The sequence below is a fragment of the Suillus subalutaceus genome (assembly GCF_016647625.1).
Source record: "Suillus subalutaceus strain FC151 chromosome Unknown DFJ58scaffold_37, whole genome shotgun sequence".
Classification (NCBI taxonomy): Eukaryota; Fungi; Basidiomycota; class Agaricomycetes; order Boletales; family Suillaceae; genus Suillus; species Suillus subalutaceus.
Window position 1 is genome coordinate 249,207 of NW_024540286.1, and position 26,817 is coordinate 276,023.

A 26,817-nucleotide genomic window follows, 5' to 3' on the forward strand; every position below is an offset into this window, starting at 1 on the left:
AAATCATGCAGGGACTGAGTTGTCGGCTTTTCAGGGAGGGGATGTTTCCTGCTAGTCTCCCCTATCCAGACCATATAGAAGGAACACGCTAGTTCCTTCTTGATTATGGCCTTTCGAGGTCGCCAGCCCATCGGAGTCTGGTGGCCCGGTCATCGTCCTGGATCTGGGCACCTATACGACGACGACATTCCTTGACGAGTCTATAGTGTAAAGTGACATCGTCCTTCGAGTCGGCCCCTTTGTGCACTCTCATATTCACAAACTATCGCTCCACCTGATCATCCTTCTAGCACGATATTGGAGAGTCTCTCCAACAATCACGCTAGAAGGATGATCATCAACGGATATAACCCTTACATGATGATTCTCTACAGAACACAGGCTAGGCAAAAATATCAAAATCGAACCATCCTAAACGCTAAGCAACCTCCACAAAAGCCCTATAAAGCTTCAACGCCGTCTCAAGCGCCGAGTACTTGACCTCTGTCCCCGCAGCGATGAACACCACCTGCCCCTTCCTCACCCCTAACCTCTTCGCTCCCTCCGCCCACACTACCGTCCCCTCGCCCTCGACCACAATATCAATGCTCGGCCCTCTCAGCTTATGATGGCTCTCAACCCCTCCTTTCGCCACGATGACTTGCATCACTGCCAGTTCGTCAATGGGCGGGTTGTATAGAAGCGATCCGGACGTGTGCGTGCTCCCGCGGGTGAACATTGTGGGTTGGATGAGAGTTTTGCCTGGGGTTGGGTTGTATGCGACGTTTGAGAGGAAGGTGGAGATGTCGAGGTTGGATGAGGAGGAGAAAGCGAGGGGGACGGTGTTGTCGGACGTTGCTATGCATTCGATCATGTCTGAAACAAGTCATTTTATTTTATTTGGCGCAGTTTGGATAGAGAATTTCATACCTCCTGTGATGTATGCGTGGGGCTCCCCGGTGGCGACGGAGAAGGCGTGTCCAGGCTTTAAATCGAAGTAGTTGAGTATGAAAGCGCAAAAGATGCCGCTATCGTTAGGGTACATCTCATGCAACCGCAAAACGAGCGATTTTACAACCTTCTCTTCGTCGGCTTCTTTTCCAGTTTGATATCGCTCTATAAGACGTTTGAGTTGCGCCGCAGCTTTTTCCTTATCTACCTGGGCATAGCATGAGAACAGGTCTTTGAGGGCTGCTTTGCGTTCTGATTTGTCAGGCGAACGCGCCACTGATTTGAAGTGTGCTATGATATCGGCTGAGAAGAGGGAAGCGAACTCTGGGACGAAGGAGAGGAACTCGGATACTTGGGATGTTGGGAGGAAACCGCAGAGAGTACTGAAATTGGAGAGGGCTAGAGCCATTCCTGATCTATGGTTTGAGTCTGCGTCTATTTAACAAATGGCATTTCATAACATGACGAGGCCTTACCCATGGGATGTTCTGAATTTATGTGTTCCTCGGTATGCTTGTCAAGATGGATCTGCACGGGGAGCGCCTTGTCGAAAGACAAGATTTTGAACAAGAATGGAATCTGTCCGTTTTCCAAGCCGAACCGCTTCAAGGCGGATTCTCCGACGAGTTCTGGGTGGGCTGCGAGATGCTCTGAGAGCAGCTGTCTGGTGGAATGGACTCGTGTTGGCGCGTTGGGGTGAGTACCAATCCACATCTATGGAATGTTATACTGCGTGCATAGTATTTTAGTGGACCACGAACTTCTGCATAGGACTTTGATTCGTCTGTTTTGAAATCTGGTATGCCTGCGCCGTCAGCGAGCTGGGCTACCAGTGAGCTGCTCCCTTTCTTCCCCCATGGAAAGTTCTGCGTTGCAGGAATAAGGCGAAATACTTGTTCTGTCATCGCGATTGGAGCACGAAGCAGGGGAGCATGGCTGGTTATATAGCATGGAGTAAGTGATCATTGCTGGGAGACGCGCACAGCTGAGTGAGGTCATCATGACGCCCCTATCACGTGCCATTAACTTTCGGGATTTTCCTGAACCTTAATTGTATAAACTGCATAACACCGGCGATTGCCGTACACGGAAATCCACGCTACTATCGTCGACCTCAAGCCTAAGACATCGCCGACGCCGACAACCATGGTCAACATCCCCAAGTACGTTGCCAGTCCCATTCACTAGCCAATTGGGAATAACTGACGAATTGTTGCTAAAAAGAACTCGCCGGACCTGTGAGTAACCTCTGTTCTCGTCATATATTCGCAAAAGTTAATGACTGTATGTAGACTGCAAGGGCAAGACGTGCAAGAAGCACACGTATGTTCATGGTTTGAATTTATGGGATCAGGACCGCTGAGAACGCTATGCAGGCCCCACAAAGTGACACAGTACAAAAAGGGCAAAGATTCGCTGTTCGCCCAAGGAAAGCGTCGTTACGACCGTAAGCAATCAGGGTACGGTGGTCAGACTAAACCCGTCTTCCACAAGAAGGTGCGTTTTTTTAGTGCGAGGGCACGGGATTCTGCTTATTGGGTTTTGGGGATGTAGGCAAAGACGACGAAGAAGGTCGTTCTGCGGTTGGAGTGCACGGTGTGCAAGTACAAGATGCAGCTTTCGTTGAAGCGTTGCAAACAGTATGTCTCTGTTCTATTCACCGCATGTACAAACCTAATGTCTTCTGAAGCTTCGAGCTTGGTGGTGAGAAAAAGACAAAGGGTGCTGCCCTCCAATTCGTACGTCACTTTGCTTATCATTGGGTTCTAGGAGCTAATGATGACTGTATAGTGAGCGCCTTGGGAGTCGTTTCATATTTTGTTTTCCACTGCTATGTATCCTCAAGCACATTATGACATGACATGCAGCATATTCTTACGTGTGACTGGTCTCGAGTGATGCGCCTTGCCTGATGTCGACTAGCCTTGTGAGTGTCACCGAGTGAAGATAAATACGACGCCCTAGCAACCAAAACTAGTAGCCGCCCATTTACAACGTTAGTGGAGCACAGATTAAGCGATGTAACGATGAGCCAAAATGATGAAGTAGCGCCGCATGCGCACTGTTTTTTTTTTGAAATTGCTGTGATGCGGCTTGTGACGGTAAATTCCACGACGGCCTACTGTTTCTTGGTCATTCTTATCGCAAACCTAGAATTGGAAGGAACCGTTGGGGGGTACTACCCGTGAGTATAAAGAGGAGTCATCTAAAGGAGAAGGATCTCTTTCATGCACGCTTCAAACGTAGTCGAGACCTGCGATTCTGTGCGTGGTCTGATCACTGTCGTCGAGGAGGTTGAACTCATTGACATTGACATTGCAGACGACCGCGTCCACTTCACAAGATGACTCCGAGCTATCATCACACGCCAGCCCGCCCTCTACACCTCCAAGAGGTCGTGCACGTTACCCCGACACGCTAACTCGCGTTCCCTTGCATCGCCGTGGAACATCCAAGACATATGAACGCCTCGAAGACCTTCTTCGCGAAGCCGGCTACAAAGAAACTCGCGTCTTTACACCAGAATCCGAGCGACACACAGATCATACAACCGATAAACACACAAGCAACGTGCGTGGCGGTGTAGGTGCTGTCGTTGGTTTCCTCGCCGGCCTCGTAAGCCGCAATTCGAGTCTAGCACGGGAACCAATCTCCAACAATAATTCCCACTCTCAACCACCATCACCGCTTGCACACATCAAGGCTCTCCATGCTTCTTCTTCTACATCCTCATTTTCCTTCAACACATCCCCAGAGAGCCTCCGTAAGCATTCCCGCTTTCACGCCACCCAGGGCCAGGCCCGACGCAACCTATTCCCCGAAACCCATGGCCGGTCCCAAGCCCCGAATGCCTACATGCGCCATCAATCTTCATCTAACTTCTCCAAAGCCGCACCAAACGCTCACGCATATCTCCGACATATGGCATCAGCACCGAACATCCAACCCCTAGCTAAACGCCCCTCCTCATCAAATGTCTCCCTCCGCTCCCATCGCACTCCCCATGCACAACCCCGTTCTTCCCGTCGAGCCTTGCTCCTCACAGCAGACGACATCATCGAGACAGACGACCCTCCGCCGCTCCCTCGTAACTGGATGGAATCTGTCGCTAAAGCCCTTCTCTCTGGTGTGCCTGAGACTGCTTCTACGCAAAAAACGAACTCGACGTTATCAGAGACGACGAATAGACCTAGGGAACAGAGACGCCCACCATTGCTATGCGCACAGGTGCGGGAGCAGCGCGCAGGTACGACTGAAGGGAAGGTGAGCCAGACGAGCGTCGTGTGTAGGTCTACGCCTACGTCGCGTGCGGGATCGAGGGTGCGTAGAACTGGTGCTGAAGATGATGAATCGAGATATAGACGTGACGAGGAGAGACGGAGGAAGAATAAGCGGGAGGAAGAATCAAGGAAAGGGAAAGGAAAGGGAAAGGGAAAACGCAAGGAATCAGATATGGTTCCTTCATTAGCCCGTACGAGGGTTGAGAACGATGAGTGGAGTATGAGCAGGCACCTCCCCGCGAGCCATAGACAAGAAGGACCGTGTTTTTCCAGCTCATCCTCTGAAGATGAGGATGAAGAAGACGAAGGAGAACTAGACCTAGAACGGTTACTCGTCCCAGCCAGACGTCAAGCCTCCATTCGCAGTCTCCGAAAACATCTTCACCCACCCAGTACAACAGGCAGCCTCCGAGGGGTACCTCGAACGTCCCCCACTGTCAGCAGTACCACCAGCACTATCAATGGCCAACTCTCGTCTTTCGCACCAGGTTCACGACAGCATATCTGGCTAAACGATTCCTGGGGCACAGGTAGAGGCCGCCGGTGGGTCGTAGGTGAAGATGACGACGATGAAGGGGACGGGTATGGGAACGGAAGCACTAACGGCGCGTTTTCAGCGTCTGAGATTGAGGGGACTGGTTCTAGCGCCAGTACTCATACACGTGCGGGGATGAAGCGCCGCCGCGGGTTGCCTGGCGCGTGGGTGCAGTGGGGCGGTTGAAGTTGATGCTATGATGATAAAGGGACTCCTCCTTCCTCTTCCTAGTTCTAATCGTTTGCAGGGATAGACCCACGTGCAGAATGGGGTTGGTTTGTCGGTGCTTTGGAATCTGGACCCTTCGTTTGTTCGTGCGTGCTTGACCATTTGCATTTTTTGTCATTTTCATCTTTGCTTTCGTTTTCGTGCACATTGTTATGGTATGATACAATACATATGCTTTATTGATGTTGTGGTCGGTATCTCAGATCTTACCTGGGACGAAGGATACGAGTAATTTACTTTGTTCTAACTCGAACTTGAAGAATAGATGTAATTGTTGATGGTCCTGGTGCTTCTTGAGCTGGGTCATTATTGTTTAACATGTGGAGTCTGGACAGGGGCCGGACTCGGGAGTGCCACTCACCGCGCCCATAAGGGCTGCTCAATTCTAAAATGTCGTTGTCAATAATTTAAGCTTGTAGGGTGTTCTTATGATTTATTAATTCATTTGCATGTATTCGTTTGAAGATTTGTAGTAGAAAAGTGTTGTTTCGAACGATGCACGAGATGTGGGGATGCACGAGATGTGATGCGGTGAGTAATAGTACCCTAATACAGGTCCAGGAACCCGGGCCCAGTACCCTAAAAGGGTCCTGGAATAAGATTAAAATCGTTCATCGTTGTCTGCAGACCGCTACTACTTACTTACTGTACTGAATCCTAGGCCTGATGGCTAAAGGAGAGAGAATTGCTAGCCTGAGGGTTCGTTACGATGATGACGTTCTTCCCGATGTTTTTTTTAACGAGGCAACAGGCTCAGGTTGGCGCTTCCGTCAATCAGGGGATTCCGAGTCAGAGCCGCCTGTTTCTCTGTCGCTTCCGAATCCTCATTATTGGAAGAGCGAATGCAGGCAAAACTACCATTCTTCAGACGGTCTGCAAAACACGGGAGAACCCAGAAATATACAATAGTACTGGGGAAAAGGTGCACAATGTCGTGCTGGGAATGTTTTAGTTGATTCACTCATCGAGATCAGATCAAGGTTGTTTTGATGCCATCGAGCGAGGTAACATATATGTACTTTTACTTTGTAACGTGACTCAATGGGTTCTCAGCGCGGATTGCATGATATCGATAATGAAATGGTGTTCCCAAGCAACCCAAGATACGTCTTTCATGATTCACGTGGCTTCGAGGCAGGCGGACACTCCGAATTCGATCAGGTGAAGGCATTCATCGCGAGGCGGTCTCAGGAAAAGCATTTAGAGAATCGAATCCATGCCATATGGTAACTCACTACATTGGTAGCATGCAATCATTTCATCGATATAGGTACTGCGTTCCAATGGACGAGAAATGTAGATGGTTCACATCAGGGGAAGTCAAGTTTTTCTCTCAGTGCGACACTGGAAACAGTAAGCTTTTGGATCCCACTAATTGTTTACGATCAACTCATTTTGTCATTCGCAATCCTCAGTTCCAGTGATAGTGTTATTCACGAAGTTTGACGCCCTCTATGACGATGAATTTGCCAAGCTGAAAAGTGAGGGAGCGTCGAGGAAAGATGCGAAAGAACTGGCTCCCAAGAGTGCGATGGAATTGTTTATGAACGGGCCACAAGTGAAGTTTTTATATGACCCTGCCAACATCCGCTACCCGCCAAGACGTCACGTATGCCTTCCTAGTACGTTGTTTGATTATCAATTTGAGGTCAACAGGACCGCTTATCTATGTTTGACATCCAGACATGAATGAGGATGGTGCAGATTGTGGTCCACTCATCGAACGCACGGCTGAAGCGTTGGATGATGAAACACTCAAGCAGTTAATCATCTCAACTCAGCAGACCAATTTGGAGTTATGCATCAAATACGCAGTTGAAAGGCAACTCCCAAAACCTTATTTTCGAGTAGCAATAGCTGAATTTGACTCTAGAACACTTGCGGTACACCTCAGTTCTGCTCAGACAATCTCCACATCGGCGGATGATCAGGGGGAAAAGCTAATAGCCAACTTGGCTGGATGGTTTCCGCATCTTTCAGTGAGATGCTAATTTTCAAAAATCATCACCCACTGATGTTGGTCGGTTTTTGCAGGCTGTATGTCTATTGATCCTCTTTGGAGCTCGCGCCTTGCTGACCTCAAATTTGCTGACCCGATGACAGGCTGTGAGTGTGTTGATCCTTTGCCAATCTCGAGGCTTGCTGACCCACGAAATTTCTGATCCTTGGCAGAGAGTGAGTGTGCTGATTCTTGGTAGGGCTCGGGCCATGCTGACTAAAGACATTTTCGATCCGATGACAGACTGTAAGTGTGTTGATCCTGTGTCAACCTCGAGCGTTGCTGACTGACGAAATTACCGACCCGTTCATAGTTCGTAAGTGTCTATACTGTACTCCTATCGAGGTCGAGCCATACTGAACGAAGAAATTGCCGATCTATTGATAGGATGTGAGTGTTGTGATCATATCTGTCGAGCTCTAGCCATGACCAGAAAATTCACTGATTGCTACAGGCTGTGAGTGTGTCGACTCTCAGTGGAGCTCGAGCCATGCTGACCATACAAATTGTTGATCTGATGACAGTCCGTGAGTTTGTAGATCCTCCTTCGAGTGGTGCGGTCCCTGTTGACAACAGAAATTGCTCACCTGTACACAGTCCGTGAGCGTGCTGAACCTTTGTCAAGATCGAGGTAGTATGCTGACCAAAGATCTTGCTGATCTATTGATAGTTTGTGAGTACGGAGATCCTCTGTCGAGCTCAGCCATGCTGACCGAAGAATGTATTGATCATTGTAACAGGCTGTGAGTGTGTCGATTCTCGAATCATGCAAACCGAGCTTAAGAGTTCCGTTGATCCAATGACAGGACGTGGGTATTCTGAATTTCGGTATAACTCAGCCATGCTGACCGAAAAATTGTTTCCTCCGATGACAGTTGGTGAGCATCTCGATCGAGTTACGGTGACCAAAGAATTTATTGATATGCTGACAGGAAGTGAGTGCTTTGATTCTCCGTGAAGGCCGAGATATTCTGACCCAAGACATCGTTGATACGATAATAGCGGGTAAGTGTTGATCCCTCCGTCTATCTCACGCTATGCTGACCACAGACATTGTTGATCCATTGACAGCCCGTGAGCATATTTTCTGTCCATCTCAACCCTTGCTCACTGAAGAAATTTGCCACCCCGTCGATAGCGAGTGAGTGTGTTGACACTGTATCGAGGTCGACCCATGCTGACAGAAGCATTTGCTGATCTGTTATTAGGAAGTGAGTGGTGATTCTCCCGCAAGTTCGTGCCACGCTGACCGAGGAAATGGCTGATCTGATGACAGGCCGTGAGCGATCATTATCATCTGTCGACCCTCGCTGACCGCAGAAATCGTTTGTCTGTTGACAGTTCGTGAGTGTTGATCTTGAGTTGAGCTCAAGTCTTGCTGACCAAACAAATTGCTCATGCGTGCGCTGATAGCGCGTGAGTTTGTTGATTCTCCATGATGTTCGAGCCATACTGACCGAAGATATCGCCAATTTGTTGATAGTTGGTGCGTCTGTTTATCATCAATCAAAGTTCGAGCCACGCCGACTAGAGAGTTTGTTGATGCTCTGACAGCTTGTGAGTGTGGTGATACTTTGACCTTAGCCATGATAACCAAAGTTACCCCTAATTTGTTGATAGTTGGTGAGGGGTTTATCCTCCATCGAGGTCGAACTACACTGACCGAAAAATTTATTGATGTACTAATAGCCCGTGAGCATGCTGATCCTCTGTTGAGCTTGAGCCATGCTGACCGGAGATGTTGCTAATTTGTTGATAGTTGGTGAGTGTTTTATCCTCCACGAGGTCAAGCCGCGCTGACCGAAGAATTCATTGATGTGCTGCAGCCCGTGCGTGTACAGATCCTCTATCTCCTGTAATACTCATTGACAATATTCCGAACTTATCGGAAGTGATAGCATTGATATTCCTGTGCTCGATAGAGTTTGATGTCATTCCAAGGAAGGTAAGATAAGAGGCATGTTTGAATGTTTGAACTTTATACTGTACACACATACTACTAATAAGCCCTAAACCTTGAGGTGATGGGGCATGGCGGATGGTGGCGAGTAGGTGACTGTCCGACGAAAAGATAATTCGTGACCTAGCGCCGCGGCGAGACGCGACGGCTTCAGTGGTAGAAGTTTAGAACAGGGTATTACGTGAAATCTGCTGCCCGCAATGAATTCAAAATAAATAAACAAAATCCGTTGACGCCCAGTGCTCAAGCGCTCAAGCTTCAAACGTCTCTTCTTCAATGTTTGACTACGGGAAACCAATGTGTTCCCGCTGGAGCAGGGCCAGCGGCCTAAGCCCAGAGCAAGGCAGACAAGCTGAGATGATGATAGATATCGATGCTAGCTACGAACATGGTGAAACCCAGTCTACATGCTGACTAAGCTGTGGAAAGGGCCGACAGGCCCTGCGGTAGCTGCCCTTGGGACCCCTGGACCGCGGTCAGCAGGATAGACATCGTTGGCGACAGCACCAAAGGACGATCCAGAATTCGCCTTGTCCATCGAAGTCATCAGTTTAAACAGGGTTGTGTGGTTGAGGCCATGAGGATCATGAAACACTGCCCCTTCATGAGGCATCAGCCAATGAAAATCCTTAATCGTTGACCGGTGTGTTCACAATAAGTCCAAATTGAGCACATCAAATACTACTTACAATGAAGTTATATATATCATTATGTTGTATTACGGTACTATGTATGAGTGGGGTTCAGGTGACCATATCTGTACGTTGACCTCTGGTGGCTTGATCCTCTATGCACACGAGAGACCAGAAGGTCGAACTAACCAAGATTGATCTTCCTTGGTGAGACTAGTTGAGTATACCTGAGACCTCCACCTCGACGTAACTGACTGGCATGACCTGTGCTACAGCTAAATCTACCGTAACCTTTCCCGCGTGAAGGATAGCATGGCCGAGCCCTCAACGGCTCACTGTTCTCTCTATATCTCTGGTACTCAACTCTCGCGTCAGCCCAATGATCAATTTCACTGAATACATCATCTAGATGTTTTGGTTGATTTCACCAAGTCGAGAAAGAATGTAGAATCTGCTGAGTTGCGGATCGGCGAGTTGCACACACCAGTTGAACGCGCAGCAAGAAAGACTTTACGACAGACGTTTTCTCCACCCATGTAAGCATTTGACTCAGAAAAGTGTGCCCGTCTGAACTGTTGGCATAGGAAGATTTCTCTTGGGGTTTCATTTTCCTTACATCTACGGCACAAGAGACTGTTAGGAATGAAGACCGAGGATGAAGACATTGATTTCGATACCGATGACATCTTCCGTGTGTCTGATGCAAGAGGAAAACCTGAGAGACAAGGTATAGCTCAAGCACTAGTCGTCACGCACCTGCCATGAGCTCAACTTCACTTGCACAGAATATATCAAGTTTCATAAGAAAATCAAGATCGTTGTCGAGCTTTTTGGGAGTATAACGACCGAAGTAAGGGTCTACGTCTTGCATCGAGACTCGTCTAAATCGTAGATAGCAAGTTGTCTCTTCCGATGAAAACCCGGAACTCCAGCCTACCACTGATGAAATCATTCGGATTTGTCCTCGGTGAGTAGTAAAGATGACCATTTAGCGTCATTCTTCTGGCTAACACCAGAGGCACACTAAGATTCCGGATTCTTGTGATAGGAAAGGTATCAATTCTTCGTTGATCTCTCACCTGTGTTGACAGCATGTTCCCAATAGACCGGCGTCGGCAAGTCTTCACTGATTAATCACGCATTCGGGGTTGAAAAAGCGGTGGGCTGCTCACGACACTGAAATACCCAATATTACTATTACTGATGCCTATGCCCATAGCTCACTTCGGATGATAAGCCGGGCGGGGCTAATATCGACACCGAGTTCATCTCAAACCAGAACGACAAATTTGTTCTTCATGATAGCAAAGGTTTTGAACCAGGGGACGAAGACAACCTCAAGATAGTTCAAGATTTCATTGAACGTCGGAAAAACATGCCTGCGTTGAAAGATCAGCTGTATGCTGTTTGGTAAGGCCTCCATCCTGAGAGGTCTGTATGACAACCTGACGAAATATTTCAAAGGCTTTGCTTTGAAATACCTCGCGCAGGCGGGCGTTTATTGGAGACCGGGACAGAGGAGTTCCTTACGTTGAAACGTAAAGGAAAGCTAGGAGACGGTACGTTGATGATGATTATCATTGTGCTCAGGCGGTAATTCACTCTTCGGTTAAAGTTCCTGTCATCGTCGTTTTCACTAAATACGATAAGCTCATCGACCGCATGGATCGTACCCTGGATGAATCTTCTCTTGAAGGATTGAGCGACAACGATATCAAGAAACTCATCAAGAACAAAGCAGAAACTGAGCTACAGAAGATCTGCATCGGACCCCTAAAGAAATTCGCAGGGCCTGATATCCCTTCTGCTACGATCTCTAGTGGGTACCAATACTTGCACAGGCTGTGTCCCTCTGACACATACGATTTCAGCCAAAGAAGAACACAAGGAGACCCTCGCTCGTCTGATCCAAGAAACTGAAAGCCATGTCCGTCAGCATTTTGCGCTCGAGGCGTCAGTGATGACCTCCATCGCTCAGCGAGTGGATCCTAGACTCAAAATAAATGCATCCATCGAGTAGGCCTCATCTTGCTGGGTTCTTATTATGCGATTCACATATTGTCAGGGTTGGCAAGAGAAGTCTGTCTCGGGTTCCGTGTTGGTGATCACAGAACACAACTGAACCTCCATATGTCACAGGGTATTGGAAAGCGCTGGCATCAAGCACGGCATTCAAGAACCGTATGATGCGGGACTGTCTGAATGTGCTTCACACAGACATCGTTACTGTGTGGAACTTCTCAGACCCTCATCGTGTAATGGCTCTTTCATTGTTGTCATCGCATCTATTCTGACATGATTTTCGCACAGTTCTTGTATAGCACTGAGTTCAGGACGATGATGGTGAACATGGTTAATAAACTAGACTCGGATGATGAACGTGCAGCTGACCCCAACAAGTGCATGTAGGCTGTTCTAGTACTACATGACGATAATTTTTTCTCATTCGATATTCTCATTGATAGTGTTGTTGGGCTCTCCATGGTGGGTACTATTGCGGGCATCGTGTCTGCCCTGGCAGGACCTGCGGCTCCCATTGTGGTACCGATCGCAGCAGGTGTCGTACTCGCTGTATGGGTTCACGACGTGTACCAGATGTCGTACGTAGTATTACTACTTTTCCTTGAGTGCAAGAATATTGACACTTCTTCCTCAGCCATGCAGTGCTTCAGCGCTTTATGTCATACATCGTCAACTTAACCCTCGTGTTGCAGACACTTTATCTGGTGTCAGAAAGCCAGGAACTCACTCGCAGGGCCATCAAACTCGCGGTCGCTTCCTACCTCAAATCACCGATGAGCGGAAAAGTTCATTCTCGGATTCAGGAGTATGTTAGAGGACTGACACTCCTGGAACGCACGGATCGCGATACCTTGGATAAAATATTTGAGCTGATGCAATTGTTTGACATCAGTGCAGAAAAAGATTCTGGACTTCGGGTTCAGATTCGCGAGGATGTTGGTTCACTACCGGATGAACCATGGTAAAGCAAAACGGTGTACCATTTAATTCTTTCTTTCTGTATCGGACATTGTGTATTGGCGGGTGTTGTATGAGTACTTACGCGATTACAGAGGGGGCTCACTTGTGCTATTTAACTGGAGTCATGGCTGGCCCATACTACCGTGTAATAGACTGTCTTCTACAAACATGCCCTAACATATAAAGAACACAACCCGATCATGATGTTCTTCCATTCAGTGATGTCCTGTGGCCAGTAGCTGACCCTATGACATTATTACTGAGCGCTGTCCTTTAAGTAACTGCACAGTTTCTGCAAGAACGCACAACTTGGGCGTACTTCGTTAGGCTCTGTACAACATGGGCATACTTGGACGTCGACACAGACCTTGCACACTGGCAGAACAGGACAGTCTGGACAGACCAAGAGCAAAAAAAATATGCAACAATCCCGTTCGAGTGGTGGTATGCAGTGGGATTAGTCACTTTGCATGCGGCATGCTTACTGTGTTCGCGCAAGTCTATTCCGAGCGGTAATGCGGACACGCGCCTTGCTCACCAGGTCTTTCAGTGACTTGCCTCTGCAAGTACAGTTAATCACAGTGCCCCGACGGTGCCCTATCTGGAGAAAACTTCAAAACAAGGAAATGCATATATGACAGGGGTCATCATATTTGACCCCCTATTTCAATTTTGTGAGATATTGCACTCCACCACTTGTCACAATATCAATGGCTACCAATTCCAAAGCCTCTGATGACAACAGTTCCACTGCTGGCGCTACTGCACCTCCCTCATATGACACGATCTCAACAAATCCCATTCAGTGCAGTCAATCATCTGTATTTTCCTTTCGTCGCATGAAGCAGAAACGTACAGCTGTTCTATCCCGCATCCTGTGATATTGTCTTAGCCCCTGATTTCACCCCTTCTTCTGTGACCTCAAATGTCAATGCCTGTGCTGCTGCTCTTCCAGCTGCTGAGCTCTCCAACATCCTGACAAAACTCAATATCGAGGGCCACACAGCACTGTATTGGGCAATTGTGAATAATCGGCCAGAAGCTTTTTGGGCACTCAAAGAGCTGACTTCCTGTTATTCCTCTGATTGCATATCCGACTTGTGCATTGCATGCACGATAACCAGTGACCATGAAATGTTTACGCAGCTAAACCTTGGAAGTTGTGAGTAGTACACAGTAATGCCCACCGGAGAGACCACTGACTTTGATGCTAGACAGCGAAGACAGGCGTTTGAGAGAGTTTTTAGGCTGTCCGCAAGATGAGATTCAGGTACATACATGCGATGGGACCGCCAATCAGTTCAAAGTTGTTTTTCAAATCGGGATGTTCCAAAAACGCCTGCGCATGGCCACTGAAAAAGGTTTGTACTACGAATTTGTTGCAGGGGGTGTGTGGTCCACGTCTTTCGCTTTGTCCCTTCGCTAAATTGTGAAGGCACCCCTTGCAGGACACATATGGTGGTTGCACTTCTACATGCCAAAGCCGCCCACTAATGGAGTATGGCACACCGCAATTGGTCTTTGTCAGCATTGCTATTCAGTGTGTCTTTGTAACGCTGTACTTGTGATCGAGGCACACAGCTGGAAACCTGGCGGTGCGACCCCTGCTTAAAATTCCATTATGGACAAGCACAAAGGTTCTGACTCTTAAATCCTCACAGTAGGTTGAATTTGTTCTCACTCCAGAGTGGTGTGCTGATTGTCTTATGATCCATATTCCTTGTGCTTCCTAAAGATCTACCAAGGGCAAAGAGCTGGGCGGTCAGGTAATGCACAAGTAAGTCTGTTTATCAATCGAGGAGGCATTTCTTACATTTCTCCTTAATAATAACTCGAACCGACTGACATTGTGCTGTTATAGTATGACTGAATATGTAGACCATGAGGGCACCCTACATGCGAAGCTGGACATGACATTGTTATGAATCCGATAGTGACACTAGTCGATGTAATTGAAGTTCATTCTACAGTCAAATGCCACAAATGATTTGCACGAGTTTCGTATCTACGTGTGGTGGGTAACAAAATCTCTCGAACAACGTCAAGCACGCTTGTCGCTCGTTGTTGACCTCCAGGAACCAAGACAGACCACGGTGAGGGTGTGGTGAAGAATGCTAGATGGTGCAGTTGGGCTATATGGACGGCTGGAGAGGTGCTGGAGACAAAACATGTTGTATAGAATAGGGAGATTTGGATGACGAGGAGAAGTGGAATAGAGTACTTTTGTGTTTGTTTGGCGGTGTTTAGAGCGGAGCTAGCAGCCAGAGTCTTCAGACTCTCGCCCAAGAGGTGAATGAAACCTTAATTCCCAACATGGGGCTTGTCGTTATATAATCTACAAAACCTTAATATACAGCCACTTGAAGTTTTGAGAGCAGTGTTCTGAGTTCCTCAACAGCGGTCTAGGATCTTAATAAATTCTTTGACTGAACACTGTAAGGCCCCTGTTTTTGCTACTTAAGAACACATATGGATAGTCAGATCGATGAGATCAAAGCATGCAATGACACTACTGGCCAAATCAACATTTCCAGTTGTAAAAATTGAGAACATGTGACCAATATAACGCGACATGTCAATATTGATATGACGCGCCTCATACATGTATTGACGCGCCTCACCTCTCTCCCTCACACCATCACCAGTAACGACTCGTTCATTTTTGCATACTCTCGTTCATTATGTATTCTATGTTGCATGCACACACTCAGTCCGATTTCTCAGCACGTTATGAAAACTCGGCTCCCATCAGAAATGAGGCACATATAGCCACCTCGCATCAAACAACGGTCTTTGTCGGATCAGACCCCAATACGGATTCATCGCCGTCTGGGCATTCTAATAGCCCAGACATAGACTTCAATGTACCATTATCAGATGATATCACAGCATACTCGGTAGATTTCCCTAACTTATTGCCTCCTTCTTGAGGTCCTAGCTTGTACTGGGCTCGCTCAGATTCAGACTCGCAAGGTTCCTCTTGCCTCTCGGTCCCTGATTCCAAGATCGACATCAAGGAACAACTATTATTAAACATGCCAGATTCACTTTATAACGTGTACATGGCTCATGTGCTACCAGTAACCATTGGCACCAAACAACGATGGAGGCTGCTCTGCCCTGATTGTCAAGAATGGGTTCAAACGAGCGTATCATCCCAACTCCCTCTTTGGTATCCTGGGCAGTTCAGCTCGTTGAGCAGCCATTGAGGCAGCCGCAAGTGTATCAAGGCATCGATGGACAAAAAAAAACCTGTGTTTGATCGGACTGTGTCTGATGCGCCTTTGCCTCGTTCCCAGAGTCTTACGTCCAATCATAGGTATATTTCATTTCGGCTCTCATTCCTTACATGTACTTACATCATATGCTTGCAGACCTCGTTGTGCTCTCTCACCTGCACCTGCTCTTAATAGTGTTTGCACTGGAGTTCCCGTCGCCTGGCCAGAGGACCTCTGACCTTTCATTATGCTCTTTCCTTGGGAGCGCTATCACAATGGCCTGGATGCCCTACCCTTCTTCATAGACACTCAAAATCCCAGCGCTATTCGCCTCCAGTCTAAGCGCTGCTTGTCATATGGTACTCCCTGTGATGAATGCACTGAGATCCCTCTTCACGTCAAACATCTGGCAGACATTGCGCGCACTCCCAGAGCACACACTAATTACAAGTTTTTAGGTCTTGCACATGTGCAGGACATCACAAGGACTTACGCAGAACAGATCAAACAATTGAAGCTGCAGGTACGTCTACTTCTTTTTTTTTGTGCATATACTGACTTTGATTAGCAGCTAAACAATTCATGCAAGTATATGAGTGTGCTCATGCAACTCGACGACTACAACCGACTTCTCATGGCTATATCCGAATGAGATATCCCTCGCCTCCAACAGATCGTGAACGTCGCTCTACGTAATGGTGCAAGTATTCATGCAGTCGTCAACAAGCTTGAGGATGCTCTCGAGGGAGTGTATCACCCTCAAGGCTATGATGCGAGCGACCTGGATATCGCTATGCTCGTGTATAGACTCGGTGGCCATCAGCTCCTCTTTGCATTAAGCCAGAAACTCACTATTCCATCCCTCCGCACTCTACGCACCCGATCTGCCTTCACTGTGCTCACTCCTACTATTGGCCCCATACACAACGAACACTTCGATCAAAATATCCATGCCGTAGTTCTTAGCAATCTCACCAGCTCCACGTCTTTATGTGGTGTTAGTCTCATGATAGATGAAATCGCCCTGGAAGAAATGGCTGTTCATTTCAGCAAATACAACAAGGTCGGCAGTCTATGTTGGAAACACTCACACCTCGTCGATCCAGTTCTTCAAACGTATGAATCTGCCGTGAACATTGCGCAGAAAATTCACAATGGGGAGGTCCATCTAGGCAAGGAACTTACGGTCATTGGAGCATCGTGTTTTGGCTGGGACGAAATCTTCCCTATATTGGCGGCTCCCACTTGCAAAACAGAGAACACTTATGACACAGAGCAGAACCTTTCCTGAGCAATTGCTAGATGGAACGCGACTGGTGCAGCAGCACAGATCGGACCAGTCTGGTCACTCGCGACCGACGGTGATGCAACTCGACGTGCTGCCAGTCATAAGCTTTTCCTCAAGATTCCATTACCCCAAGACTCACCCTTGTTCGGTACTCTCATCAACATGCTGGGATTGAATCTGTTCACAGGGGACAATGAGGTGACACTTGATTTCGACTTCAAGCACATATTCAAACATGAGTTTTTCTGCTATCGCAATAGATGTTCATCTGACTGATCTTAATCTAGGTATCTGTACCCTTCTCTGGTCACCCACAGGTGTCGTGCTCAATAACGGCCGCATAATCAATTCCATGATGCTTGCGCGGTATCTCATGTGGCTACCTGCCTATGATGAAGCCGCTGTCACGAAATTACTCCATCCCGACGACCCTCAAGACGTACCTCGTGCAGTCAAATTAATACTTGCAATCATCGAGTTCTCGAAACTTCAGCACACAATCGTCGCCGACTCGTTTTCTACTGACATCGAGACTCGCGCAGACCTCCAATCCATCACTCTCCTCAGTGCTCTGCTCGAGTCCATCGTTTTACCTTTCACCGACATCTCTCTCTCACTATCTGAACAAGTCACGTTGCTCAGTCATTATTCCCATCTTGCTTTTGCTTTTTCCATGCCCATCGACGCTCTTTCATGTCATATCAATTGTATTATGACACTCAGACCATGACAAAGAACTCTATGTTCTGTATTGCCAAGCAACAAGCGCTGGACTCACACGCTCCTTTTTTCCTTGGCGATGTCGGGGACGATCCCCTCAAGATAATTTTTGGCCACACACGCATAATTGGGGGCCATAACTCTGCGTCTTCATATGCTCAGGCTCTCGATTGTTTAGGCACTGCGAAGGATATTGACGGTGTCTTCAGGCGTCATCCAAACCTTGATCCAGGCCACTGGCGCCTCAAATTAACACGTCAAGAAGGCGTTGATCATATCAATTGTGAGGTTTGGAAGGGCGATATTATCTCTGGATGATGCGATCTGCCCTTGGCATGGCACAGTGGCCGTGACGCTGCTCTTTCCATCCTAGCAACCTCCCAGCTTGATTCCATCCATTACTCATTTGCAGAACTCTTTAACACGCCCAGAACCAATATGCTGCGGCCATTTGGAGATAACAAGTACTTAGGGATTTCTCAGGATGAGCTTCAGGACGCCAGTGACGTACCCAAGCTCCCCCCTGCCGTTGTAGCTGTCCCCCCTTTGCAATGCCTAGAAATGGTGTTGACACGGGAGGATGGAGATGAGGTTCGCGATGCTAATGTGGTGTTGGAGGGAGAGGATGATGATGACAAGGAGCTCATGTTAAATTTCCAGGAGGCTCTAATTGATGAGTCAACTGATCCCGCTCCTTCTACTCAACCTTCTAGCAAGTTCTCAACGAATCTGTCATCCCCTCCATTACCGCAAGGGCCTAGTATCCGTCCAGATGACTACCTGCTGTATAATGGACGTTGGATCCATAAACAGACCATCTGCTGATTAGTGATCAACAAGGACTTCATTTCGAAGTCACTCAATCAACTAGAACACATCCGTGGAGGTTTCACGAAAGTCAACAAATGGATCGACATGTCTGTGGGGCGAATCACTGACTGTAACTTATTCCTTGTCGGGGATATCTTCCTCACTATCCTTCACAGTAGTCGCACACTTTCTATCAGAGTGCTTCGTTCAACAGCAGTGACACTGAATGGTGTGTCTTGCGCATCTATTAACATCACCATCATGAAAGCCTTGCGTACCACTGCAAAGATCACTGGACAGCTCCTCACTATAATCCCAACTCATTCTACCTCATCTGACGTTGCGCAGTACTGCTTATGGGACGGTGGATATGTCACCGCCTGCTCACTGATTCCAGGGACCTCCAACTCAACAGAGCATGTTGTTATCATTACCGTTCCTGGCACTCTTATTGAGCCTGTTAACCCTGAGACGACATTCATTTGTCTATGTGACGACATCAATACGGATGCGTTTTCACAAGTCAGTGGTGGCCAAAGCACCTGGCAAGTCTCTCGTGACGCACTCCAAGCAGCATGTGATATACTATGGGCAAAAGCAGTTGAACTGAAAGTGCCGGTCAAGTCGATTGCATCTGTCACCCCCGTTGACATCAAATTGTTCCCTTATCAATTTCCAGATGGTAAGTGTCTCGTTTCTCTCACCGTGCATTCTATCTATTAACAATGTTGTATTTTAGGAACTCCGGCAGTCATTTATATTGAGGCCAGTGTTGAGAGTTCAACATCGTCATCGTTGTCATCGCTCATGTTACATTTCCTTATTCGTCTTTTAATATCGGACTTCATATCATACCTTATAAGCTCGTCCTCTACCTTAGTTATACCTCAGCGGTTCTCTTCACAACGCTGAGGTATGTATCACGTTCTGTTTGCACGCCGTCACTTTCTCACTGTGTTTCGTCTATAGACTTGTCTTCTAGGTATAATCAATACAGCGGTTCTCTTCACAACGCTGAGACTTGTCTTCTAGCTCCACTGTTAAGAGGTTATGAGCCCCGGCTCTTACTGAGCCATCAGATGAGACTACAAGACAAGAACTCCCTCGCGCTTGCCCGCCGCTCACTCTTTGTGTCATATCTCCTTTGTGCCCTCACAGTGGTATCACTATGGGGAAATACGATCACATTCCTGAATTATTGGGGACGGAAAATTATGTTGGTTGGTAGACAAAAATGCAATACGCACTCACATGCGAAGATCTTTGGTGTCATATTAACACAACGGCCGATCCGTCAGACCTTCTCGGGGCACCTTCTGTCTTACCTGTCCCCACTGACCCTAACAATATAACGGCCACTGAGACAGCGGCGATGCGCGAGTGGCTATTAAGTGACATCAAGGCTAAGGACCTTATCACACATCGTCTTAGCACTTCTGTTGGGGCGCTGGTATCACGCTCACACACCGTCTCAGCTCACAAGGCATGGCAAATTCTTGCAGAGCATTTTAACTGCACCAACACAAGTGCTTAATATCAGTTACATCAGCGTCTAGATGTGTTGCACATGAAAGATTCAGCGGACGCAACCAACTACATTGGTCAGCATGCTGTGTTGTGAGAACGTTTGAGTGACTCTGGAGCACCTTTACATGACGGTGACGGCATCTACAGCCTTCTTATTGGCCTTCCGCAGACGCCTATATGGCAACAATTCAGGTCGATGCTCGAGCAACGGATGCACGACGAAGCTATGACAGCTACTGCGACGAATCCGTCCACCTTTACAGTAGACAGCTGCGTGTCGTGTATCACAGCAGAAGCTGCACGTCACGTCCATCAGTCTGCTCACTCTGCTCGCCCTGGTGTCCTCTTACTTAAGGGTCTTATGTACGCCGCTTATATAGTGACAACACAACTATATAGGATAAGACTTATTGCCAGTCCTTAAGTACATGGTCTACGACTTTTCTAGTTTTCGTGGTAGATAACGTGTGAGTTCTTGGGAGGATTTATTTCAATATACCTTCTTTCCTTGTTCCTTGATTAGTTTAAAACAATTTGATTCTGTATACTGAGTCTACAGTATGATTTGTGTCTGAGAGTTAGCGTGCTCGTGTAGCGTGTAGCGTGAATCGTGTAGCGTGAATCGTGTAGCGTGAATCGTGTAGCGTGAATCGTGTCTCCCTTCCTGTAAAAGAGAGAGGAAAATAGTATGGGTTAAACTTAGTTAGAATAGCTGATAGATTATATAATCAACCCCTGTAAGGTAGTATATAATTGAATAAATGTTTCTTAGTCTTACTTTGAGGCTAATGATTTGCCTGTACTTAGGTTCTTACTTAATCTCACACTGTTTGAGATGAGTGAAGGTGGGAAGTGCTCCATTTATTACATGGCAAAATTGGGCTCCTTATATACCTTTTGGAGGCCATGATTACAAAGCATGAATCATCACATGGATTGGTAAGAATGTGCTTACTAACAATGCCATTTGGTGTGTTGAGTCAGCCTGTTTACTAATTTACATTATAAATACAGTGTAGTTTACAAAGCATGATGAATCATGGCATGAGTCATCACATGGATTGGTAAGGATGTGCTTACTAACAATGCCATTTGGTGTGCTGAATCAGCCTTCTTACTAAGTAGCTTATAAATACAGTTAGAAATCTTACAAAGCATGACAAATCATGACAAAACATGATGAGTCAAGCTCAATCTTTACAAATCATGATATCTACCAGTCACATGACACACTTACAAACATGCTTGGTGGCTGAAAAGAAAGTCTGTTGGCTGAATATGCCTGAGGAAACTAGAAAGAGATGGAATGTCATAGAACAAAATAGAAATACATGGAAAAATGGAAGTGAAGTTTGAAAGTGAAAATACTAGCTAATAACTAAGGGGAAAATGATGGGGTAACTTGGTGATAGGATACAGTAGGGTCTATTATACCTTCCTTATCACACCTCTTGTGTATCTGTCATGGTATGAGTTGCATACCATGCATGACACCGGGTCTGAATATGCGAACACGACTACCACATCTACAACGAACTCCGTCAATGCAATCACTGGGCTTCGAAAGCACAGACATAATCCGGATGGCATCTTTTGCACCACTCCTGGTTGCAACAAGGGTGATCACGATTACACTCACTGCTACGGCAAGGGGGGAGGGATAGAAGGGCAGGCACCCTGGATGCGCAATAAAAAGAAGGATAACACCAAGGCAGTCGCTGCAGCTGCTACTACAGCAGCGACCACACCTGCAGTACCTTCTGCGCCATCTGTACCCGTTATTGCTGCCGCCATTGCCGATCTCACCAGCCTCATGCATGATTTATCCTTTGCGTCGGTTACGGAGATCCCGGACGTCACCTGCGCCACGAACCTTCCATTCAGCACCATCCTGAACTCAGGCACTACGGTTACACTGGTCAAGGACCACAGGTTCTTCCATACTTACTCAACTGAAGAGCCAGTTGATGTGCTCACTGCCAACCATGGAGTCCTTCAGACGACCGGGCGGGAACTTGTGTAGCCTGGCTCACCATTGGTAAACGTCGACTTTGTATTCGACTTTCCAACTGCCTTCACGCCCCCGATGCCTTGCTAAACCTGTTATCAGTCAGCTGCATGAACGCGAAAGGATGGGACGTGAGTTTTAGGGCAAATATGACATGTGAGCTTGCCTTTAAAGGGTCTTCACTCGGGTTCATCCCAGCGACGGGGAAGCTATATGCACCTGACCTTGAGTCCCATTCACTGACCCTCCCACCACCGCAGTCGCCCATATGGAACTGTCTGCCTTCATTGACGTTCCACTCTCCCTGGATTTGTGGCATGCTCGTATTGGCCACATCGGTAGAGAGGCTGTCATGTGGCTTAATCACATCACCAAGGGAGTAACTGTACAGTCCTCCTCACCCTTATCACACTATGAATCGTGCATCCTCGCTAAACATCCTCGTCAGCCATTCCACTCTTCGGAAATGGAACGTGCTCCTACCTTCCTAGACCTCATTCACAGTGACATCTGCGGCCCCATTCCCACTGTCACTCCCCACGGCAAATGGTACTTTATCGTTTTTCTTGATGATCATATGCACACCCTCGACCTTCAACTCTTAGCCACGAAGGATCAGGCGTTAGATGCATGGCACACCTTAAGGGCGCGCTGGGAGAACTTATCTGGGCGCCGGGTTAAAGTCTTTCACAGTGATAATGGGGGGGAATTTCTAAATGACGATTTCACTGCGAATTTAGAACAAACGGGTGTCTTACGTCAATGCTCTGCTCCTTATGCCCACCAGCAGAATGGTAAGGCAGAAAGAGTGACGAGGACGATCGAAGGGAGGATGTACGCAATGCTCGACTTTGCCAGTTTGCCTCCGTCTCTCTGGGGTGAAGCAGCTCTCACCGTGTGCTACTTATTCAACAGAACGGAATCACGCGCCCTCCCTCCAGGAAAAACACCGTATCAAATGTTACATGGTGTCCAGCCCAACCTTGCTCATCTTCGCATCTTCGGAGCTCGTTGTTTCGCTCGCATCCCTCCCAAACTGCAACAGAAACTCGGACCTCGCTCATGGGAAGCGATTTTCATGGGTTATCCACCTGGTGTTAAAGCCTGGCGTTGTCAAGATACTGCCACCGGCGCGTTTTTTAATTCACACGACGTTATCTTTGACGAGAGTATCTCTAATCGTCCGTTTCCAGAGAGTGATGACGAAGAGGACGCTCCTGTCGTCGTCTCCAAGTCAACAGCTCCTGTCCCAGCTGTCACTCCCGAACCTCCTCATGCCCCCATAATCCGTCGCTCAGGACGCATTCCGGTACCCACAGAACGAGGCCAAATCTTGAAGGGACGCATAGCAGCAGATAGGGCACGACTTACGCATCAACAAGAGCTTCAGGCAGCTCGAATCAATGGGATTCCACCAGCACTGACAAATACCGAAGTCGAAGATGCGCCTATTGTGACCACGCCAACGCAGATGCCCGAGGCTCCTGTGCCTGCACCCGTCGATCCAGATGACATCCTTCCCAACGAAGAGGAGATTGGGTTTCCTCAGGTCATCGCAAATCTGATCATTGTTGAAGTCGCCTCTTTGTCCATCCGCAGTGATACATGCCAGAATCCGCTCGCCTCTGGTTACAACCTCAACATCCCACCCGCCACATATGACAAAGCACTACGACGGCCCGATCAAGACCATTGGCTGGCAGCGATGCAGAAGGAAATAAACCTCATGTCAGAGATGAGTGTTTACGAACTGATGCCACTACCAGAAGGTCGACGGGCCATCGGATGTCGGTGGGTGCTCGAGTTCAAAGAGGACTTGAAGGGAGGACCTGTCTTTAAAGCGAGGCTCGTAGCTCAAGGGTTCTCGCAAATTCCCAGCGTCGATTTTGGACGCACCTTCGCTCCCATGGCCAAATCTGCTTCCATCCGGGTTCTTGCAGCACACGCGGCGGCAAATGATTGGGAATTGGACTGTTTCGATGCGAAACACGCCTTCCTCTGGGGAAAGCTCCAGGAAGATGTGTATATGTGTCAGCCTCCTGGTTTCGAGCGTGTTGGTTCTGATGGTGCTGGTCTGGTCGCTCACCTGCTATCCTCTCTCTATGGTCTTAAACAGGCCGCTTATGACTGGTATGAGCTACTGTGCGAGGTCCTCATACATCTCAGCTTCATTCGCTGCGATGCTGACTACGCAGTCTTCATCTTCGACCATGTCGACGGCCAGGGGGTGAGGGTGATATGCATAATCGCATGGCATGTCGACGATGGCCTTGCGGGGTCCAACAATCGTAGTTTTCTCAATCGCACAAAGGCCCAAATCACAGAACATTTCGGGATTACTGATCTCAGTGCTGTCTCAAAATATCTAGGTATCCAATTCGTTCGCAACCGTAAAACACGCGAACTTTGGATGCATCAAGAAGACTACATCACGTATCTGCTCGAAGAACACAGTTTGACTGGTTGCAACCCCGTATCGCTGCCAATGGACCCTACCTTTCCTTTCGGTCGTCCAACCGACGTGCTCCCCGATGTCACAGACCTTGCCACGGAATTCCGCAAACTCGTTGGCGAACTTCTCTATCTAGCCATGTACACCCGTCTGGACATTGCCCTGGCTGTCATGCGACTCGCTCAACACAATTCCAACCCTGAAGCGAAGCACAATGCAGCCACAAAACATGTTCTAAGGTATCTGGCAGGCACGGTCACCATACACGCGCACTACGGGGGTGCTGGGATTAATGCAGACCTTCATGGCTTCTCCGACTCTGACTGGGCGTCTTGCCCTGATGACCGCGTCTCAATTTCTGGATACGTGTGGTTTCTGAATGGCGGGCCTGTCTCACACTCTGCCAAGAAACAAACGACCCAGGCTTTATCGTCCACCAAAGCAGAATATATGGCACTTACTGCAGCAGTACAGGACGGTCTATGGCTCAAGTCTCTATTTCAGTGCCTTAGCTTCCCCCTTTCCTTGCCCCTTCAGCTGTTCGCTGACAATGCAGGCGCTATAGCGCTTTCAAAGGAAGCTTCCAACCATATCCGCACGAAACACATCGACCTTCGGTATCATTTTATCAGACGCCACATCGAAGAAAACACCTTCATACCCGTTTGGCTGTCCACCCAGAAGAACACTGCCGATATCTTCACCAAGGCTTTGCCTCGACCTGCTTTCCTTCATCATTGTTCCGGCCTATCCCTTTTCTCCCATTGACGTTCTCGAACGCTGTCTCGTTGAGGGGGTGTGTTGAGAGTTCAAAATCGTCATCATTGTCATTGCTCATGTTACATTTCCTTATTCGTCTTTTAATATCGGACTTCATATCATACCTTATAAGCTCGTCCTCTACCTTAGTTATACCTCAGCGGTTCTCTTCACAACGCTGAGGTATGTATCACGTTCTGTTTGCACGCCGTCACTTTCTCACTGTGTTTCGTCTATAGACTTGTCTTCTAGGTATAATCAATACAGCGGTTCTCTTCACAACGCTGAGACTTGTCTTCTAGCTCCACTGTTAAGAGCCAGCAGCCAACTCACAGTATCCGAAGGCAAGTGCATCACAATGTGTCCGCTTTGCGACACTAAGGTCCTCGACATGCGCGATCACATAGGACACCATATCTTACGTGCATTGACCAACACTCCCGAGGAGCCACCTTTGAAGCAAGAGGTGAGTTTTTTTCTAGATCAATCATCTTCCTTCACTAACTTATCGTAACCAGGTTGGTCTTACAAGCCCGTGTGGATTCTGCGGTTGTTCTGGAGTGCCTGAGTGCACCATCAGAATCACAGTACCAAGCAGCGGGGCACCTACCAGGGAAACGGGGTGCAAGTACAAGCACACGTTCAGGTACGGATCTGTCGATTCTGGATTGAAAAACAAGCCCTGTCGCAACTTACCCCTCAAATGCAGACTTTGTCACCCTGTGCTCCCTCCTCAACCCAGCAAGACCACACGAAAAGTACCCATTCTCCCCGTCGAAGCTGTGTGGCGCTACAACATGACGGCGCATATCCTGGGCCAGCACGAGGAATTCACCATACCTGGACATAGAGAGGCGGGGGGTCCCATTGCCAGTAAGCACTTGGAGGGTGATGAAACTTACGGATCTTGAGCAGGCTGCTTCGCGCATCCCGAAGGATCGCTTGCAGCCCTCGTACGGAGATTCATCTGAGCAGGACAAGGAGAACATACCTGTAGCATCAGGATCTCGTCCTAAATGTCCTGCCCTTGAGTCCGCTGGGTCTCTCCCCCGTGCCTCCAAACGAGTGCGTACATCCCTCCAGCTTAGTTTGTCGGTTGATTAGTTGTCTTTCTGCTTCTTAGTTATCGCTGAACACTCATGTATGACTCGCTTTCAATTGATGTTGTTGCTCTCAGACCTCATTTGTGTGATCGAAATAGTTACTATATATGGCTAAATTACAGTGACTGTAATGCTGTCACGGTGGGGGGGGACCCGTCTGAAGTTACGCCAGGTGTATGTCATGAATTCTTATTTCCCTCACCTCTTGCTCTCGCCGGCTGTCAATGAATTCACTGACAAAATTCTAGACACTCTGCCTAGTGACTACTGTGAGTAGAATGATGATCCACTGAATGAAGGCTAAAAACATCCAAGATTGCTATTTAAGATAGGATGTTTTAAAAGAAGCAGACCATACACCTATCGACGACCTGAACAAACACCA

The 26,817-nt window shown here is 47.8% G+C and overlaps 8 protein-coding genes across 8 annotated transcripts; 7 read left to right on the forward strand and 1 right to left on the reverse strand.

The window, feature by feature from the left end:
• Positions 1–292: 292 nt before the first annotated feature.
• On the reverse strand, positions 293–1,907 carry DFJ58DRAFT_296085 (RmlC-like cupin domain-containing protein). Its single transcript, XM_041379726.1, has 3 exons — positions 1,407–1,907; positions 910–1,359; positions 293–855 (listed from the first exon to the last, which is right to left on the reverse strand). The coding sequence occupies exons 1-3, from the start codon at positions 1,642–1,644 to the stop codon at positions 419–421; spliced, it is 1,125 nt and encodes a 374-aa protein (XP_041245233.1). The 5' UTR covers positions 1,645–1,907; the 3' UTR covers positions 293–418.
• A 104-nt stretch (positions 1,908–2,011) lies between these two features.
• DFJ58DRAFT_682565 (60S ribosomal protein L44) lies at positions 2,012–3,042 on the forward strand. The gene is made up of 7 exons (XM_041383245.1): positions 2,012–2,093; positions 2,155–2,168; positions 2,223–2,253; positions 2,307–2,427; positions 2,485–2,570; positions 2,621–2,669; positions 2,722–3,042. The coding sequence occupies exons 1-7, from the start codon at positions 2,077–2,079 to the stop codon at positions 2,722–2,724; spliced, it is 321 nt and encodes a 106-aa protein (XP_041245234.1). The 5' UTR covers positions 2,012–2,076; the 3' UTR covers positions 2,725–3,042.
• On the forward strand, positions 3,022–5,257 carry DFJ58DRAFT_781736 (uncharacterized protein). Its single transcript, XM_041389804.1, has 2 exons — positions 3,022–3,194; positions 3,253–5,257. The coding sequence occupies exons 1-2, from the start codon at positions 3,159–3,161 to the stop codon at positions 4,930–4,932; spliced, it is 1,716 nt and encodes a 571-aa protein (XP_041245235.1). The 5' UTR covers positions 3,022–3,158; the 3' UTR covers positions 4,933–5,257.
• A 4,411-nt stretch (positions 5,258–9,668) lies between these two features.
• On the forward strand, positions 9,669–12,765 carry DFJ58DRAFT_781762 (uncharacterized protein). Its single transcript, XM_041389805.1, has 17 exons — positions 9,669–9,781; positions 9,841–9,920; positions 9,975–10,101; positions 10,150–10,292; positions 10,351–10,415; positions 10,462–10,532; positions 10,594–10,618; positions 10,671–10,724; positions 10,785–10,975; positions 11,030–11,124; positions 11,181–11,384; positions 11,437–11,581; positions 11,631–11,644; positions 11,705–11,820; positions 11,876–11,970; positions 12,031–12,165; positions 12,222–12,765. The coding sequence occupies exons 2-17, from the start codon at positions 9,878–9,880 to the stop codon at positions 12,550–12,552; spliced, it is 1,854 nt and encodes a 617-aa protein (XP_041245236.1). The 5' UTR covers positions 9,669–9,781; positions 9,841–9,877; the 3' UTR covers positions 12,553–12,765.
• A 492-nt stretch (positions 12,766–13,257) lies between these two features.
• DFJ58DRAFT_744837 (uncharacterized protein) lies at positions 13,258–14,765 on the forward strand (the record flags this gene model as incomplete). Its single annotated transcript, XM_041387351.1, has 7 exons — positions 13,258–13,399; positions 13,440–13,709; positions 13,762–13,935; positions 13,996–14,070; positions 14,129–14,207; positions 14,283–14,324; positions 14,409–14,765. 7 exons carry the CDS (start codon positions 13,258–13,260, stop codon positions 14,470–14,472), a joined length of 846 nt encoding a protein of 281 aa, XP_041245237.1. The 3' UTR covers positions 14,473–14,765.
• Positions 14,766–16,012: 1,247 nt separating this feature from the next.
• DFJ58DRAFT_840379 (uncharacterized protein) lies at positions 16,013–20,661 on the forward strand (the record flags this gene model as incomplete). The annotated part of the gene is made up of 12 exons (XM_041392612.1): positions 16,013–16,288; positions 16,439–16,965; positions 17,068–17,315; positions 17,341–17,681; positions 17,777–18,056; positions 18,147–18,533; positions 18,603–18,812; positions 18,852–19,265; positions 19,323–19,392; positions 20,258–20,473; positions 20,536–20,577; positions 20,634–20,661. 12 exons carry the CDS (start codon positions 16,013–16,015, stop codon positions 20,659–20,661), a joined length of 3,039 nt encoding a protein of 1,012 aa, XP_041245238.1.
• Positions 20,662–21,593: 932 nt separating this feature from the next.
• On the forward strand, positions 21,594–22,133 carry DFJ58DRAFT_840380 (uncharacterized protein; the record flags this gene model as incomplete). The annotated part of the gene is made up of 1 exon (XM_041392613.1): positions 21,594–22,133. One exon carries the CDS (start codon positions 21,594–21,596, stop codon positions 22,131–22,133), a length of 540 nt encoding a protein of 179 aa, XP_041245239.1.
• Positions 22,134–25,847: 3,714 nt separating this feature from the next.
• DFJ58DRAFT_638328 (uncharacterized protein) lies at positions 25,848–26,183 on the forward strand (the record flags this gene model as incomplete). The annotated part of the gene is made up of 1 exon (XM_041381312.1): positions 25,848–26,183. A coding segment is annotated over one exon (336 nt), but the record flags the coding sequence as incomplete, so codon positions are not given.
• Positions 26,184–26,817: the final 634 nt, after the last annotated feature.